The sequence below is a fragment of the Mycteria americana genome, chromosome 3 (assembly GCF_035582795.1).
Source record: "Mycteria americana isolate JAX WOST 10 ecotype Jacksonville Zoo and Gardens chromosome 3, USCA_MyAme_1.0, whole genome shotgun sequence".
NCBI classification, from domain to species: Eukaryota; Metazoa; Chordata; class Aves; order Ciconiiformes; family Ciconiidae; genus Mycteria; species Mycteria americana.
The window spans coordinates 98,046,599-98,064,457 of NC_134367.1; the positions used below are offsets into that span (position 1 = coordinate 98,046,599).

Genomic DNA, 17,859 nt, shown 5'->3' on the forward strand with positions numbered 1-17,859 from the left:
TTTAGTGTCTAAAGTGAGAGCCATTGCTCTGGTTTGTGTAACAGTAATGATAGGTATAAAATACTATTCATTTATAGGTACTGTACAAATATATACTAAGTAATTCTTGCAATAGATATGGAAGTAGGTAATTTTGATTGTAATGTGGCTGGTGATTTGTACTCAAACTTAGGTCAGAAAACTTGGACTTGGGCCCCCAAACTTTAATAACATTTATGGTCCCAAAATAAGCGTTGTGGTTCTCAGAGATGACAGGTAGGCCTGCTTTCACTGAACTCAGCCAACATTGCAGCTATTTGTTGAATTATCAGCTGGTTTTACGTACACTATATGCCTTTGAAAAGATATTTGCAAGTGTGGGAATTTTGTCTGAAGTAATTTGCCCAAATGCATCTTACAGAAATCCCTGGTAAGACTTAAGATTTTAGCTTGGAATTGCTGGCCAGCTGCCCTGCACAGGCACAAGACCAGGGTGCACAGGGTTTGCAACAGGGGAATCTGTTCTTTGAAAAAATGCTACCAGCGATGAAGCATCTCTGGCTTGCAGAGCAAGGTGGGAAATTTTCTGGACTGTGCTGGATGCGGAGGGAGTCTCATTTAGTAACTCTGTGGGTGAGGCTTTCCGGAGCACAGCGAGATAAGGCTTGAAATGTTCTGGCAACGCGCTCTCGGGGATACGCGTCCCAGGTGCACTTTGCTTAAGTCTCAGGCTAATGCACCACCAGAGACTGCAGCCCAAGCTGGGCCACGGCCCCGCTTCGAGGCCTGCGGCCCGGGGTCTGCTCCAGCCGGGCCTCCCTCCCCGCCCCCGCAGCGGCCCAGCGACACCGCCCGCCGCGGCCTGCACGGTTTGTCGGCGGAAGGAAGCCGCCTTGGCCGCGGAGGGCCCGCTCCGGAGCCCGCCCCGCCGCGCCGCTCCCCCCGGGCCCTCTGCGGCGGCCGCCGCCGCTCAGGCGCGTGCCCGCAGCGGCAGCAGGGCGCTGGGGCTCTGCCCGCCCGGCACACCCTGCCGCAGCGCCAGCCGGACCCCAGGCCGGCCGCCCACCCTCTGCAGGCGCAGGGAGCGGGACACGGGGGCAGGCCGGCAGCAGCGGCAGCGGCGCCCCCCGGGCCGGGCCGGGCCAAGCCGGGCCGGGCCCCGCCGCACTGGGCCGCGCCGCGCCGGGCCGGGCCGGGCCGGGCCGGGCCTCGCGCACTGCGGGCGGGGGGAGGGGTAACCGCTTCCCAGCCCAGACTGTGCATGTCCAAGTGACGCATTGCAGGTACGAATCCACCAATCAGCGCCCTCCTTCTGGAGTCGCGGCACTCCTCGGCATTTTTTCTAGAATCCTCTTCCGCCCAGGGAAATAGTCCCTCAGCCTGCCCCCTCCGGCGCCCTCTCCCGCCGTTTCACAAGCGCAGCCCCCCTCTTTCCCGCACCTCACCCCTTCCTGCGCTGGGGCTTGGAGGCCCAGGGGCAGAAAGGGGACGCGCTCGGGGTGCGGGGGGGCCTGCCGAGAAGAGCGCGAAGAGCCGGGACTTCTTTCGCAGCTCTGTTCCCTGACGGGGAAAGGGGAGGGGGGAGGGAGCGGCGCGGAGCGATCCGGGCGGGCTGTGAGGAGGTTTATGAGGCACTGCTGGCGGCCGGGCAGGGCTCAGTGTGAGGCGAGCCGTAGAGCGGGCAGGTTGCTCGTGTGCCCTGTGCAGCCGTTAGCTTCCACCACACCCAGGCCGAGCCACCATGGTGAGTCCCCGGGCATGGGGTAGCGACAGGGCTCTGCAGGTTGCTGGTCTGGTGCTCGGTGTGTGGGGCGGGCGGGGGGGGTGGGGGTGGGGGTGCCTGTGGTCGGGTGCGGATGGGTGGTGGGAGGGAGAGGGGCAGGTGGTTTGGCTGGTGTGCGGCGAGGTCGCCTGCAGAAGGGTGGGGGTAGGGTGGAGGCATCCGTTGCTGTGGCCGGTGAGCTCAGCCCGGCAGCGCGGGCAGGCTGGGGCGGAGGGTCCCGTTCGGAGGCGCCGTGTGCGTAGGAGGAAGTGGTGGTGGACGAATCCCGCCCGGGTCCCTTTCCCGCCCTGGGGCGTTGGTGCGGATTCAAAATTCAAACTGCCACTTGGTTTGAGCGCCATGACGCTTTGTCGGGGCGTGTGTCGGGTGGGGGGGGAGAGCGGCAGATAACGGTTCCTCCTGGGAGGAGACCCGCGTGGGGGGTGCCGGGAGGGGGGAAGGAGCCTGCCACGATGGCACCAGCTCCACTTTCTTATCGCTTCCTCCCCCCTTCTCCCCCCCCACCCCCCCCCCCGGCAAGCCGGCGTGTGCGGCTGAATGGGGCTGGGGAGCTAGCGGCGCGGCAACGGCTGCTGCAAGCGCTTAAGATGTCTGGCTCGCTAGCGAGGTGTGTTGCGCCTGGTAATAATGCAATGCGGAGCCCTGCAGCTTCTGAGCAGCATGATGATGAGGGGCAGGCTGCCTCACTGCACCATCTCCCTCCTTGCTAGACCTGTTGTCAGCTCACGTTGGAGCCGCTCTCCCCTGCCGATTTCATGATAACGCCTTGCTGTCGGTGGCTCTATTGAACAAGGGATTTTTCTTTTTAACAGTTTTGGCTTCCCGTTTTGGTCATTGCGGTGGACAGTCCTGCATTTTCTTGGTCAAGCACAATTTATTTTTCCTAGCAATACGTTTGTTTAGGATTTTAATCAACTGTCGAAATAGAACACATTTTGTGGAATTGGAGAATTGTTTCAAATTCGGTCTAAAGGATATGAGTTTAGCTTTTTTAATTAAAACAAGCGGATACTGAAACACGTACAAAAAGGAACAATTCTGTCGCAAAAGCAACACCAATGACCACTTAGTACTATCTCTGCATTAAGAGAAGATGCAGTATAGTGGAATTGCCTTTTCATTCATTACGTGCTTTTAAGGAATCAGATCGCTATCAACTTGCCATGTCTAATGCGAACGATGGGTACTTAAGGTTTTTTTTGAAGTGCTGTCTCTGGGCAAAGAAATTAGGTGAACAGAAGCCTGAATTTGTTCTTTTGCTTGAATTGTGAACCTATACAGCAAACCACCTATAAAGGAAAAAAGCCGTGAATCTAGCAACAAAAGACTCTTATTCCTTTTAGTCATCATCTGTACAGAACCAAAAATGGAGTATCTTCAAGCAAGGTCTATATAAAAATGGGTGTGTCCAGGAGGCACAGTGACACTTTGAATGTGGTTATAGTTCATCCTGACAGACCAGACTGGCTAAACCCGTGAATATATGTTGTCCAATACTGCACATGCTAGCTAAAGCAGGATGCTTTGCTCCCAAAATAAGATAAGCTACTATAAGTGTAATTTTAGCCCTTACATGCTAGTCTGTCTAGTTCTTGTTCTTCACTTAATCTTGCTGGAACAGAACTGTCTATCCAGTTATGACACCTGTGAAGTATACCAAAATGCCAAGTTTTGGAGGGGAACAGTGTCATCTGTTCTGTGATTTGCTGATAGCTCTCTATCAGGCAGTTAGCTCTGTTGAGGATCTTCCAAACTGATCACTGCATAGCAGCTATGACTGTAATGAAACACTACCTCTAGAGGCTGCATGTGCCACCGAAACTGCTGCCCACACGACAGCTCCCCTTCTTTCCTAGGAGGCTTAGATTTTGTCAGGCCCTCAACATAAGCTGGGGGCAAGGGAATGGGAGCTATTGCTGTGAAAATGAAAGTGCTGCAGCATGGATCAGAATGCCGTGTCAAAGCTGCCATGGGTTCCCTGACTTCATCAAAGGAGGTTTTCGGGTGGATCTTGGCCATAGGAAGGGGCATGTCAAAACTTCAGCATAGGCATGTTACAGTTGTGAATTAACTGTTTGTTTCTGAAGTTGGGTTACGTTACTGAAGGTGTGCATACTGTCACATGTGTGGTGCATGAGTATCTCGCTTAAATTCAGGACAAAGAAGCCCCGAAGGCCCCTCCAGGAGGGCCTGTAGCTGGCACGCATGGATCCGGGCTGATAGCCCTCCACCTGAGTGGCACGGAGGGAGTGATCTGGCGGACTTGGTGGCTCCGCCTTTTACTGCTGTTGCGCAGCATGCCCTGCAGAGCCTAGCACTGCAGAGTACAGATGGTGTTTGTTCAACCTTGCCCCATCTCCTAGCTTATCTTTCAACTGCCGTATACCTGTGGCTTCTAATAAGCCTTGTGCTCTTCTCAAACACTGCACCTCTTGCAGGTACTCACAAAGCTTATTCAAATTTATGGTTAGTGGCTATAGGTTGTTTTAAGTTGCTGGAAGAGTTAGAGAGGAAGAGTTTGGGAACACTTAACAACTTAAACACTGCTTAATGTCATGTCTTTTATACAAACTGTTTATATAAAACAGTATGTGACTCAACTTGGTAACCCATAAGTATTGACCTAAATAAACTAGGTTCTTGCTACTTAAATCTGATCTACAGCTTTCTGTGGATATAAATATCCTACAGAAATGTAGCACATCGTTCTCTTCACTCGAGCAATAAAAATGTAAATAGCATGCAAAAGTATGAGTCTGTCTGTGTTAATGATACACTCCAGACAAGCAAAAAATCTGTTAGGCTTCTGTTAAGTGACTGCAGAATACTTCAGTCTCAAAGCCTAATGTTGAATTGGTGATGTTCTCGGCAGTGTTGCTGCCACCCCGGACTATCTTATTTTTTAAAACAAAAAGTTGAACCTGCATGGCAATACTTCCTACAGCTGCTGAAATTGGAACAAGTGGAGACTATAGCTGCAAATACTCATTGGCTGCTCTTTTAGAAGTTGCTCAGTAATGTGGTCTTGATTCGTAGAGTAGGTGAGCCACAGGCAGTCTGAGAAATCGCTGATTGTGGTCTTTATCTTGGACTGTTGCTGTACTGTATGCATATTTTTTGTAGGCAGTTTAGCTCTTGTATGGTTCTTTGAGCAGCTAACTTCGCTTCTGTTACAGGAAGAATAACCAGAAGCTGGTAACTTCTAACTTTGTATGCAATGTAGAAATGTAATTCAAATTGAAATTAGTAAAGTAGAAATTGACAGGTGGTGTATATACCTTTTTCTAAGTATTTCATTGGCAGATGGCTAATGTGTTAGACACCTTTGTGGGCACACCTAATGACTGAAAATGTTTCTAACTGTCAATGTTGCAGCAATTATAAAAAGGTTGTTGCTGAAACGGTCACAATAGGAACAAAACTAAAAAAGCAGTGTTGAACTGAGACAGTGAGTCTGTCTTTTCTGTATTTTAAAGTGGGGTTTTTTGACTCTTTGGTGGAGTACTTATGGGGTAAAGAGCTCAAGGAGCTTCCTTGAATGAAATGTATGGCCTTGTTACTGCAACTCAACTGAAGCTATCCAGAATTTGTTTGAAGAATCAGCTGACTTGAAAACCTAGGGAAGGTATTTATACAGTCCTCAAACACCTTTGTGTTCTTTCAAGAGTGAAGTCTGTTTTGCGTTTGGCCTCAAAGACTGAGGTGGTTTTTTTTTTTATTGCTGTCAAATCCAGTTGATTCAACTGCTCAGTGATGGAGCAAAATGATGTATAAATGGGCTTACCCAACTGATAAGAGAAATTGTCTTGCACCACTGAACCTTTCTCTAGTGGCCCTGTAAACTACATTTTGCTACTTGAGTCTGTAGACAATGGTCTGAAAAAAGTCTAGACAGCCATATGACAAATACCTTGAAATTACCAGTTTGGGCTGAAGCTGCTAGTGCTGATTATGTGGGCTCTGTTTTTTACAGCCACGTCTTGGACATGAAGCTTCATGTTAATCAAGGGATGATTTAATTGTAGAGAAGAGTGTATTTTTCTAATTATAGCATTGTAACTTAGCAGAAGAGATTAGTCTGCCTTAAATTTGGGGGTTACTGCTGCATTACTTAGACCTGAAGTGTTTAGTGTTAAAGCTGAGGCTAAGTTTACCAAAGTATTATTACCAGTAGTCTGCTGTATTAATGAGGTTTTTAAAACCAGTCCAGAGGGACCTGTGTACCTTGAGTTTGCTAGTGTTGCTTGGGTAATTGACTGATACACATGGTAATACATTATTTGGGTGTACCAGATATTGCAGGGTCAGGAAATGAGGACAGGCTGCCAGTTCTTACTTAGCAAGCAGTCCTGATGACTTTTGAGCTCTGTTAGTTAGAACTATCTCAGATGCTACAGATAAGTTCTGAAGAGCAGCTACCATATTGAGAGGTCTCTACAAGTCTGTGTCTTATTTTGCCTTGAACTTTTGCTACAACTATAACTATATTTTCTTTTATTGCAGGCTGATCAACTGACAGAAGAGCAGATTGCAGGTGAGGTTTTTAAATGCTATGTTGCTACTCCTACTTGACCTGGCACATCTCTTAATCCAGTGACAGTCTGCGTTACACAAGATATTTAGCTTTCTTAGATACTAAAGCAGTATTGTGGAATGTTTTAATTTGTCACCTAAGTTTTAAAAGCTTATCTACTGTAAAAGCACCATGGATACAATGAATCTGAATTTTTGTCCTCTAGAATAGTTAGACAATCCTCACAGCTTTACTAGCTAGTAGACTTGGGACTCTGGTGGTTTTTTTTTTTTCCCCTCTCATGACTACAGAATTGTCCCAAGTGCAAACTGAAAGGTGGGGGGGGGGGCGCAGCAAATCTCTGGTGAAGACTTGGAATCTGGAGTGCTCTTCTAACAGAAGGCAAAAAAATACTTTGTCTCCTGTCAGCGATGTTTCAGAGTGGCTGTTTTTGATGACAGCAAAGACTGGCTTCCTGATGACAACTCTTGATATTCCATATTTGGAACTGCATTGTGTAGTTGGACACAAATGTTCTGTGCACTGTTTGATGGTCTGGTGCTTGCTCTCAAATAGATATGCATCTCTTACATCTTAATATTGCCCCCCTAACAATGGTTTCTATGCACTGACAACTGTCTACTAGTGGCTAAAACTTCTGGTTATCATGTCTCCTACTCATGCAGGCTGCACAAACTAGTATCTGTCACTGCTCTCTGAAGACTGATTTCAACTTCAATAATTGATGTGACTTAAAGCTGGTAATGCAGAATTCAGCCTTGCCATGGACATTCAAAAACTTCAGGGCTTCTGATCTGATAAGTGCATAGTGTTAATACTAGAATGTCTCAGTGTGCATAACTGTCATGTGAAATGATTTTAGCGGGTATTAGGGTTCTGCTAATCTAACAGTGCCAGGTCAAGCATACAAATAACAGCCTCTAAGAGGTATTGCTATTTAACTACAGTGTAGCTCTTGAAGACACTGTATTAAACAGAAGTGTCATAATGAGCGAGTTTGTTTTTACCATAATTGCCAAATTTGAAGTGTAAGAACATTCTTCTGTAGCTTTTAGACTTCAGAAGCTTGCTTTAACTCATAGGAGGCTAATTATGGTTTTGTGGAAAGTCCTTAGTCTATTTACTTGTTGCCATGGTACTGTCTTATGAGTAAACATGAGCCAAATCTAGTTCAACTCAAGATTTTTTTTTTCTGGAAGTGGCCTACATATCTTAAGGGCTTTGTGATCAGTTTAGTTGGAGCAGGCTTTATCAGTTGTCACTGCTGTCTTTTCATAGTGGTTCATTGTTCCAGCTCTTAACTGTAGAAGCTTTATTAGTTGATGTAGCTGATTATGGAATATAAGCAGGAAGCTTATTAACACTACCTCAGGATTAGTGCAAATGTTAGCTATTCAGTAATGATAGTATAGTTCTCAGAGCCAAATGTGAGTATTAATAAGCTTGTCAAACAGGAATAGAGAGTTGTCATCTGCGTGGAAAGAATAAAAGTGTAACTTAGTATCCAGTGTAAAATGGCCTTCACTTTCAGTTCAGCTATGGTATTTCATGAAGCAAATGTGTTTTGCAAGTAAACTGTAAACCTCTGATGTGAAGGCATAAGCCCACTGCTGGTCTGTTAGGTAACCATCCCTAGTACTGCTTAGGAAGGGTTGCAGCTGACTAAGCAGTCTGCTTAGTTTTGCTTTTGAAAGCCACTGTCTTGCATGGGAAAACTGTTACAGGTGCAGTTTGCATGTTTTACAGAGACTGTGTGGTTTTAAAGGCTTGAGCCCCTACAGTTCCATTTCAGCTTATCTGAAGATACCTAGCTTTTGATTTGAAGGCAGGCTTAAGAAAATGGTACTACAAGGTAGAGACAAAACATTCCCTTGTTTAAATAGAAGGCCAGAGTAGTTAAAGCAACCACCTCTGGGCTTAAATCTTCCACCTCTGCTGTGAAGCACCAGAATACAGTTGTTAGATTCCAGATGTTCTTATTTCCTATGGAACTCATTGGTCATATAGGACTGAAGCTTTTTGTCATTATAGGTAGGGGTGAAAGATTTCCCAGGTTTTGTCCATATGAAAGACTGAGTTTTTGAAAGCTGAGTAGGTACAGAATGTGAATGCTAGTTGCAGCTTCATTCAGTAAAAATTGAAGTTGCGGGGTCAAATGGGTATCTCTTTGGTTAAGTATTGTATTAAAAAAGGTATATAGGTCAGGACTGTTTGATGTGGGTGGTTGGGGGGGGGGTAATCTAAAGATGCTTTTGTCCCAAAGCAACTGGTCTAGTGAGCTATACTTCCACTAGACCTCAAAGAGGTCTAAATGGGCTCTCTGAACAAGTAGGCCTGTGTATGGTGTTTGTTATGCCTTGTTCCTTTAGTGTGCTGTGGTTCTCTGAGGATCTGACCACAAGAGTTATTTAGAATTTATTTCATAGTAGAAATAGTCATGTTTAAGTGTTGAGCTCCTGGTAGCTGTGAAGAGAACAATTGACATTCTCCTATAAAAGTTCCAGACATAGCTGGCTAAACTGTATGAGAGTGGGAATGGTAGTTCTGGTTCACTGAACATATTAGGTCACTGAAGACTGCCACTTCATCTGGAAAGGTGATGTGGTGCAGAGGTGCCTCAGAAGCTATTGTTAAATAGAACATTTTGAGCTAGGGTCTTAGAGCTCACATTCTGTTGGACTAGCCTTTCTTTTGTGGGGTCTGGAGTTAGTCTCTTCTCTTGATGCAGTGCGCTTTCCAGAGGGGAGGAACGGCTGAAACCTTGTAGGCTGGCCTGAAGATGAGTGGTTCTGCTGGCACTGTCATCAGATTTCTGACAGATTAGCCTTATCTAGGATACAAGAGAGTTTTCATTTGCAGTTTGATAGGGAGGAGTATTGAATAGAGGGAGGATTTGCTTTACATCCTACATGGAGTCATAAGTGTGGGAGGTGTGTTTTGTAATCTTATGTTGCAGGAAGCCAGAATTGAGTTGCTCGCTAAACTTAAGTATTTCATAGCTGCCTTTGGCCAGTGCTGCAAATCCTCCAAAGCTATCCTAGGTTGTTCTAGTCCAAATGTATCTGCATAGGTTGTTATTCCTTTGTTCTAATTACTGGAGGTGGTTCCTAGAGGTGGTTAAAGAGGTATTTTAATAGTGTTCCTAACTTGATTCAGCATTTCAAACAGGAATATGCTGCTGATCTTTGACTCACTTTACTTTCTTTATGGTTATGATTTAGAGCTGGTTGTTTCCTAGCCTACAGCATCTTTGAGTAAAAGAAAGGTAAAGAGTTGTCCTTTGAGAGGTTCATTTTAAGTGTTCAGAATATACCACTGAATGGCCCATGTTGTAGAAAGCAAGTCTTTGAATTTTGCATAAATTATTACTTTTTTTTCTAAGCAGGGTCATTGCAGTACTGTGAAGTCTGCTTCAGGTTTGGGTTAGTGATAGTTGACCTTCAAGCTAAGGATGAAGTGCTTAACAGCTAAACATTCTGAGTAACACTTGAGTACCTGACTCTTGATGAAGACTCAATGTTTTCCTTTTGAGGTCCTTCCATGATAGACTATGAACTTCTTTACTAGGCTTGACCCAAAAGCCTTTTCTTCCCTGGTGTAAAACTTTACTCCTAGTAAACCTAGTTGTTGCCTAACTGAAACTAGCCCCAAAGACTGACTGGAAGTTACTGTAGGTACAGGTTATAGCTGCCTGCTTGGGTAGGCCTGTTTCTGCTTTGTGATTATACAGTACTAGCTTGAAACTGTTTCGTCTGGTCCTGTGGTAGCCTTGCTCTGATTGTTATGTGCTAAACAGCACAGGGAGTTGGCTTTTGGAACACTTCAAACTGTTAGATGTAGAAGAGTGGTTTTTTCCTGGATGGGACTCAACTGTGGCTCTGGTATTATAGCTGCATTCATGAACTATAAAAAGCCTATTTTTGTAGTTGTGTTTTTAACACTTGCCAGCTTGTACTCACCTCAAGTGTTTCAGAGTACGAAATGGATGAAGTAAGACTTTATGCAGTTCATGTGAAAACACAACTTTTACTGTGACTAATTCTGGTCTGGGAAACCCACCATCTGGAAAGCTGGCTGCTTGGAAATGTTGAAAAATTAATTCTTGGAAGTATTTCTGATGCAGGAGTACCCTTGAGCTTAACAAGTTCTCCAAAGGCATGATCTTGGGTGCCTTGAAAGCTGTAAAAGGATCTGCACTATACAAGGGAATAGATAAGTTTTTCATGTTTAACTGTAATTTGTATATGAGCTACTACAGTCCAGTGAGCTAGTTTAAGGTCTGTGGCCAAAGACAAACAGATGGCATGGATTAAAACCAACTCCATTTTTGTACTGGACAATTAAACATGTTGTGCTTGTATTAATATTGCTGGCTACAATACAGCCATTGTAGGGGGTTAAGAGGTAGCATTGAGACACAGTTAAGCAGTCTTACAGCTGTTTTTGAGTTCTGTGAAGGCTGTTTCAGGATACAGTAGGGCTGAAGCAATTTTCTAAGCAGCTTTTCAGAAGTTAAGACTTCAGTGACTTTCCTCCTTGAACAACTGACTGGAGTTGTGTATATACATAGACTGAAGAACTGCAGAAGTCCAGTGGGGAAGAGAGCTGGGAGAAGTTCCTTTTTATAGCTAGGTATGGCCAAATGTTAAGACCTATGGTGCTAGGTACTGCAGCTTCATGTAGCATATACTGTTCAGACTTGCATGTCCAGTGGAAGTGAGTTGTTATGAGAAACTTATTTTTAGTTTGGTCTGATTATACCTTTTTCCATTGACTCGTCTCCTCTATTAGTAATAGAAATGCTATTAAGCTGTAGCATTTGTATTTGGAGTACCGATTTTCAGTTTTCTCAAAGTAATTTTGTATTATTTTCTCATGAGAGAAACAGTTCCTACCGAGGATGTGGATCATTTTAGTTGCAGATAGCTATTCCTTTCAGCTCTGTATAAGGGGTAGATAGATAGCTCAAGATAGAGAGTAACAGACATCTGAGTACTTCTGAAATGGATGACCTTCCATCTTATTTAGGTCGGAATGTGGTTGACTGGTAGACTGGTGGGTTGTTTTCCAGATGCTGGTGCTTCTGTATCGCCATTACAGTTATAGCAGACTGAGCAGTATACTGAAATTTTCTTGAGAGAATGAAATTAAGTTTTGTAACTTACAACAATAAGCAGCAGTGGATTCTTATATGATTAAGTAAACTCAACATTTCAAAGCTGAAGGGATTAACTCCTTTTTCGTTGTTGTACAGAATTCAAAGAAGCTTTTTCACTATTTGATAAGGATGGTGATGGTACTATAACTACAAAGGAGTTGGGGACAGTGATGAGATCGCTTGGTCAAAACCCCACAGAAGCAGAGCTACAGGATATGATCAATGAAGTAGATGCTGATGGTAAGATTTTACTAATAAGTAGTTTAATAAAGTGCCTAAAATGTTTTTGTTTTGTTTTTTTTTTTCTAACAAAGTAACTATCTTGCAGGCAATGGCACAATTGACTTTCCAGAGTTTCTGACAATGATGGCAAGAAAAATGAAAGATACAGATAGTGAAGAGGAAATTAGAGAAGCGTTCCGTGTGTTTGACAAGGTACTAAAATGTTTATCTTAAATATTTCTGTTGTGAAAACTCTGACTTCTAAAGAGCTTCCCCACTGAATGGAGGGGTATCTGCAGTCCTGTCATCTAGAACTTCTAGGTTAACTAGTCACCCTAAAGTTCAGTCTACTGTGGTGCTGTACCTGAAAGTCAGATGAGTCATTGTGGTGGTAGTGGGTGATATTACTAAGCTACCACTTGCTGTGGTACTAAAATACTTGTGCAAGGCTGGCAGGGAAATTGCTTAAATATTTAACATGGTAATCTTTAAAATCTTTCACTTAGTCTTTACTAAGTAAATTGCTGAATGAGTCTAAAGTTACTCAGCTTCTTAAGCAAGATGCACTTTTAAACAGAAAATATCTAAGTATCTTGGGGCGTGGGGAGGAAAAAGTCAGTCCAGAGTTTGTATACACTAGTACTTTGATATCCAGTGTCCCAGCTAGGATGGAATATGTAAAAGTGTTCTCTGAAGGCCATGTGGCTTTGTGCTGGACTCCCACGAAATGGGTGAATGACCTAAGTAGCTTCTGTTCTAAGAAATAGACACTTGAATCAGACAGTCACATGATTGAATAGGCATCTGTCACCTAAAAAGGTTGCAAAAGGTGCTGGTTGCTTTGTCAGTGATTAAAAAATGTCTTGGGACAGGACAGCCAAAGTAGACTGTATTGGATAAGTTGTTTTTAAAATACCTTTTTAAGACTAAGATCCTGAACAATACTGAAGATATGCTTACAGCTCTGATGTGCCTTACACAAATGCTGGTGGTTAAAGCTATGCTAACTTCTTAATGTTCAACTTGCTCTGTGATATTCGTAAGTTATAGTTAAGTCACCAGGCCTTAGACAAGTCTGTTCCAGTCTTCCTTTTTTCCCCTCCCAGGATGGTAACGGTTACATTAGTGCTGCAGAACTCCGTCATGTGATGACAAATCTTGGGGAGAAGCTAACAGATGAAGAAGTTGATGAAATGATTAGGGAAGCAGACATTGATGGTGATGGTCAAGTAAACTATGAAGGTAAGGAGTTAACTGAGTCTTCTTGTGTAGCACTTTTCCTGCTGGTGACTGTGTAGATGCTGATAGCCACACCAAGTTTAAACAAGGCAATGTTCAGATGAGATCTTCTCAACAGTTAGTGTTCCTTTAAGCTAATGTCTTTTAGTAGGTACATCATGTACCTCTGAATAGGTTTGAGTGGGTTATTGCTACCTTTGTGCCAAAGGCAAAAAATGACTATTCAACTGTGCAGTGTAAGAAGTAACTTTCTAATGATGTCTAATGACCATTAGAATAAGGAAGCTAGCAGAGATGTTCACATACTGTTCATACTGTTCTGTTCACTAATGAATGTTGATCTGACTGTAGCAAGTCACTTTTTTTATTAATGCTCTTAAAATTACCAATTAAAGGGGGAAAGCCTCTAAAACATGCAGAAATTTCAAGACCTTTAGAAGACCTCTTAAATAACTTCACACAAATCAGGTGCAGCAGTAGCTTATTTTTATTTCCTTCTTTCTTCCTGGCATTGAAACTTAAATGAAGTCATGCAAGCAGGAGGAGTTCTGTTAGACAACTGCTTGCAGCTCAGAAGCACTAAGCTCGTTTTCATTTTAACTTTCTGAACATCTTATGAAAAGAGCTAGGGTATTTTCAGATAATACCCTTACTGTTTCTGAGGTGTAGGTGTGGCTTCTCTTTAAGGCCACCTTGTTGTAGCCTCAGGATGAGCACTCATCTGAGTGAAAAGGTGTTTTTATGAACGAGGCTGCTGCTCTGTAACTGTACTTACGAATAGACTGTTTAGAGGCTGGCACTAGAGAGGGTAGGCATCCTTCTTGTTTCCAGTTGCTCTTTTGAAACTTGAGCAACCAGTTAACTCCTTTTAGGTTCCTGGTTTCTTTCTGTTACTGTACCTGAAACTATGGTTCAGCAAGATAAGGGAAGAATCCTAGTTTGTGGGATCTAACTTCCAATGTGCTGTGAATAAGCAATGATTTAGTTGCTTAAAGCTGGTCAGGCAAAACAGTAAGACTTGACCTATTCTGCTTTGAAAAAAATTCAAACCAACCTTATGTCTTGCTTGTACACCTACTTAACTGTGATTGCTACTTCAGCACAATTTCTACTGATCTCTTGGTCATTCTTGGATATCGTCCTATCTGCAAGTCAGTGGGCATGAGGACCCTGTAATGTTTTATTTTGGAAGTAAGGCTGTTCCCCAATTCACTGAGGGACCAACTTTTTTGATAAAAGTAGGGGCCTTTTGCCATTAAAAATAAAAGGTTTTTAGGTGTGATTGGTGGAAAAGGGGACTGTCTTGAAGTTGCTTTTTTGAATGTAACTGGAAACGTAGTTTTGAAACAGTATTCAGCACTAGTAAGGCAGGTCATTTCTCAGATCATGCAATTCAGATTTTTCTCTGAGTAACTCTTATGCAACTCTTTCCTTTTACAGAGTTTGTACAAATGATGACAGCGAAGTGAAGACGTTGTACAGAATGTGTTAAATTTCTTGTACAAAATTGTTTATTTGCCTTTTCTCTGTTTGTAACTTATCTGTAAAAGGTTTTTCCCTTACTGTCAAAAGAATATGCATGTATAGTAATTAGAAGGCCATTCCTCCATGTTTTTCTCCTTTATCTTACTGTCACTGTTCTGATTTTTGGAAAATTGATCTAAGTAACAAATGTTGCATGTGGCTTACTCTGGATATTTAAGCCCTTCTGCACATCTAAAGTTAGATGGAGTTGGTTAACTGAGGGAACATCTGGGTTGTCTGTTTAAAAAAAAAGTAGCTTTCTTTAGGAGACGTAGGTATGACTAGTGTAACAAGTTACATAAAGTAAGCTAGGGTTTACCATGCATTAGCAATTCCTTAGTTAAAGCGACATGCTGGCTCTAGTTCTCCAGTACATAAAGGAGTTTATTCCGTGTTCTGTGATGGAGGATAAGGACTCTTGCAGCTAACTGCAGGATAAAACCATGTGAATAGTATATATACATGTGGCTAATGCACTGTAAAAATCATTCTCCTAGCTTACTTCACAGTAACTTGTTTGTGGCCATACCTGTAACATGTTGTTGAAATGTGGAGTCTTAACATTGTGGACGATTGACAGTCAACAATATGAAACTTAAGTTGCACTAATGCAAAACGGGTGATTTATCCAGGTACTCGTACACAAGGTTTTTTTTGTACTGCTGGTCCTGTACCAGAAAACATTTTCTCCTCTTGTTACTATGCTTTTTAAACTTTGTTTAGCCACTTATTTTCAAAAATATCTGCTTATGGCACGATTTGCCTCAAATCCATTCCAAGTTGTATATTTGTTTTCCAATAAAAAAATTACAATTTACCCATACTGTTTCAATGTATCCTTGAATTATTTACAGGAATTGTTCAATACAGTTGCTGCTCTATGTGTTTCAGTATGTAGCAGTTTGGTTTGCTTATGCAATGGATTGGCTGTCTTAAAATAGCTTGGAAGGTGAAAACTTAGTCCTTAAACTCTGGCCCTTAATAGTATTGTTGACTTGAAGAAGCTTTCTTACTAGTAGTTTAAAATGTATTTTACAGTCTTGTGTGGAGCTTGGTGCTTCAATAAACTTAACGTAGTGACTGGCTATGCCCACTATCTGTAGACATTGTGAACTGGATGTTGACCTAGTTCAATAGTTGACCTAAAATTAAAATGCCTTGTTCAGACAACTAAACCTGTTTGCTTTCTTTTAATTATTTTGGAGTTCATTCCCTGTCAGCTGCTACATCGGGGTAACCTAGTCTCACACCTGGACTCTTCTGAAACTGCCATGTCTGAGTTGCCATTCAGGATGCAGTCAGCTCAAAGTACAGAAGGAAAACATTCTCTTACTCATCTGCTAATGAGCATGACTGTGCTTCTAGCACTAGTTCTTTGTCAAGGCTTAAATTTTTTTTAAAGCAGAAAACAAACCTGGTTTTGACCAAGGACAAATCCAAGATCTCAAAAGAATGCCAGAGGCTGTTTGTGCCCCTTGCCTTTGTATTCTCCCGACAAGAATGTAAGATCCTGACTGATCTTACGTATGCTATATGGTTATCTTGTTTGGGGATTCTGGTTGCCTTTAAACAAAGCATTGGCCTCTGCATCTGGTTACTCTCACTGGTCCCAGCAGAGCAATTACCTAATGATGTAAAACTGCTTTAATCATCTTGGAGGTATTTATGATTACAATGAAAATGTAAAATTAGGACAGCTGATCAACCTGATTTCAGAAACACTTGATCAAATTGTTTATGGTCACTGATCTTAAAGCCCTGCTCCCTAAGGACTATAAGGATCTCTGTTGGTTTTCCAAGGGAGGCTTGTCAAAAGTGTTTAAATGGCCAGCATCAGAATTCCTTAGACTTGTTGCTTGTGCACTGGCAATCTGATTTGGGAAGCTTACGCAGTCTAAATAGTCTAACAGTTAGGGTTTTCCTTCTACAAAACAAGTGACCAAACAAACACCTTCCTATTCAGTCTTCATCCTGTGGCGTAGGAGCCTGGGGACGAGACATAGGTGCTTAAACTGCCACAGGTTGAGGAGAGTTTCACAGAACCATCAGAAAAACAGCTTGAGATTCTGAATTGCAGGAGTATTGGAAGCGTCACTTTTAGAGGTAAGTCATGCAAACAAGGATCTAATAGGAAGTTGTATTTGCCAATCTGGTGTCTTGACTTTCAGTAGGCTGGGAATTGCACTTTGACCCACAGTCTTCTGCTGCAACTTGGCCTGCATTTGGAAGCATCTGACTGGTGAAGGTAAAAAGGAGAGGGTCCTCTCTCTATGAAAGACTGCCTTGGCCAAGATAATTGCCTTTCATAAAATGAATGGGTGAAGAATGTGTGATAAGGCCATGTTTATTTACTGTCATTCTAGCTGCTCCCTGTTCAGAGTGTTTAGTCACAGGAATCAAAGCTGCTGGCTTTGTTTAGTGTAAGAGTCCATGCTGCTGTTGCTTAAATGAAATGCCTGATTTCTAGGTCAATATTGAAGTCTTGTAGCCCTGTTTACATTATACTTTAACTGCAATTAATGGGGATAATGCTTCTTGGTACTTTCTGCTAATGGAAGAATGTCTTCTGAAGTACAGTCAGCAGAGAAGTGTGGTGGAAGCAGAACCTTTTGGCTGAGGTGCATTTGCAGGTGCTTTTGCTATTGTGAAACAGGTAGTCCTTAGGTCACTCTAGGCAGATTCCTGGATGTGTATGTAGGAATACTCTGAAATCTCAAATTCATCTTCTGGTAGCTTGCTAAGATACAATCCTTCATCTCATCTGTTAAATATGGTGGAGGTTCTTAACATCCTATACTATAATAGCAAGAACAAGAACTTGTATGGTACAACACTGCAGTAAAACACCTGGTGGTGCTGTTTTATTCTAAACTGGGGGCAAGGTGAGAGATCTTATTCCTAAAGACTGCTGTTCCCTTGATGTATAGGCTTAGGGGGAGATCCTGTCAATGTGTATAAAAACCTGGTGGGAAGGGAATGAAGGCAGAGCCAAATTCATCTCAGTAGCATCTGCTGGCAGGACAAGAGACAATGGGCACAAATTTAAAAAGATTAAGTTATGTCTGAACAGGAGAAACACTTTTTTACTGTGAGGGTGGTCAAACACAGGTTGTGAAATCCGTGCAGATTCAAAACCCAGCTGACAAGGTGCTGGGCAAGTAGCTCTAGCTGACCCTGCGTGAGCAGGGAGTTGGACTAGGTGATCTCAAGAGGTCCCTTCCAGTCTAAATGATTCTGTGAAGTGAAAGTGCCCCTGCTGCTTTGTAGGCTTACCATGGTGTGCAACCCTATCTTCATATGGCGGTCTTTCCCAGTGAAGGAAGACAATGCAATTGCTTGCTACAGCCTGATAAATTTTAGACTATGTCTCTAACTCATTCTAGTGGTGTTAGGAGCCACCAAGCAGGGCTATAGAAGATG

At 43.0% G+C, this 17,859-nt stretch overlaps 1 protein-coding gene across 1 annotated transcript; it reads left to right on the forward strand.

The window, feature by feature from the left end:
• The first annotated feature begins 1,567 nt into the window (after nt 1–1,567).
• On the forward strand, nt 1,568–15,256 carry CALM2 (calmodulin 2). Its single transcript, XM_075496233.1, has 6 exons — nt 1,568–1,723; nt 6,266–6,296; nt 11,551–11,694; nt 11,783–11,889; nt 12,783–12,918; nt 14,356–15,256. Exons 1-6 carry the CDS (start codon nt 1,721–1,723, stop codon nt 14,382–14,384), a joined length of 450 nt encoding a protein of 149 aa, XP_075352348.1. The 5' UTR covers nt 1,568–1,720; the 3' UTR covers nt 14,385–15,256.
• Nucleotides 15,257–17,859: the final 2,603 nt, after the last annotated feature.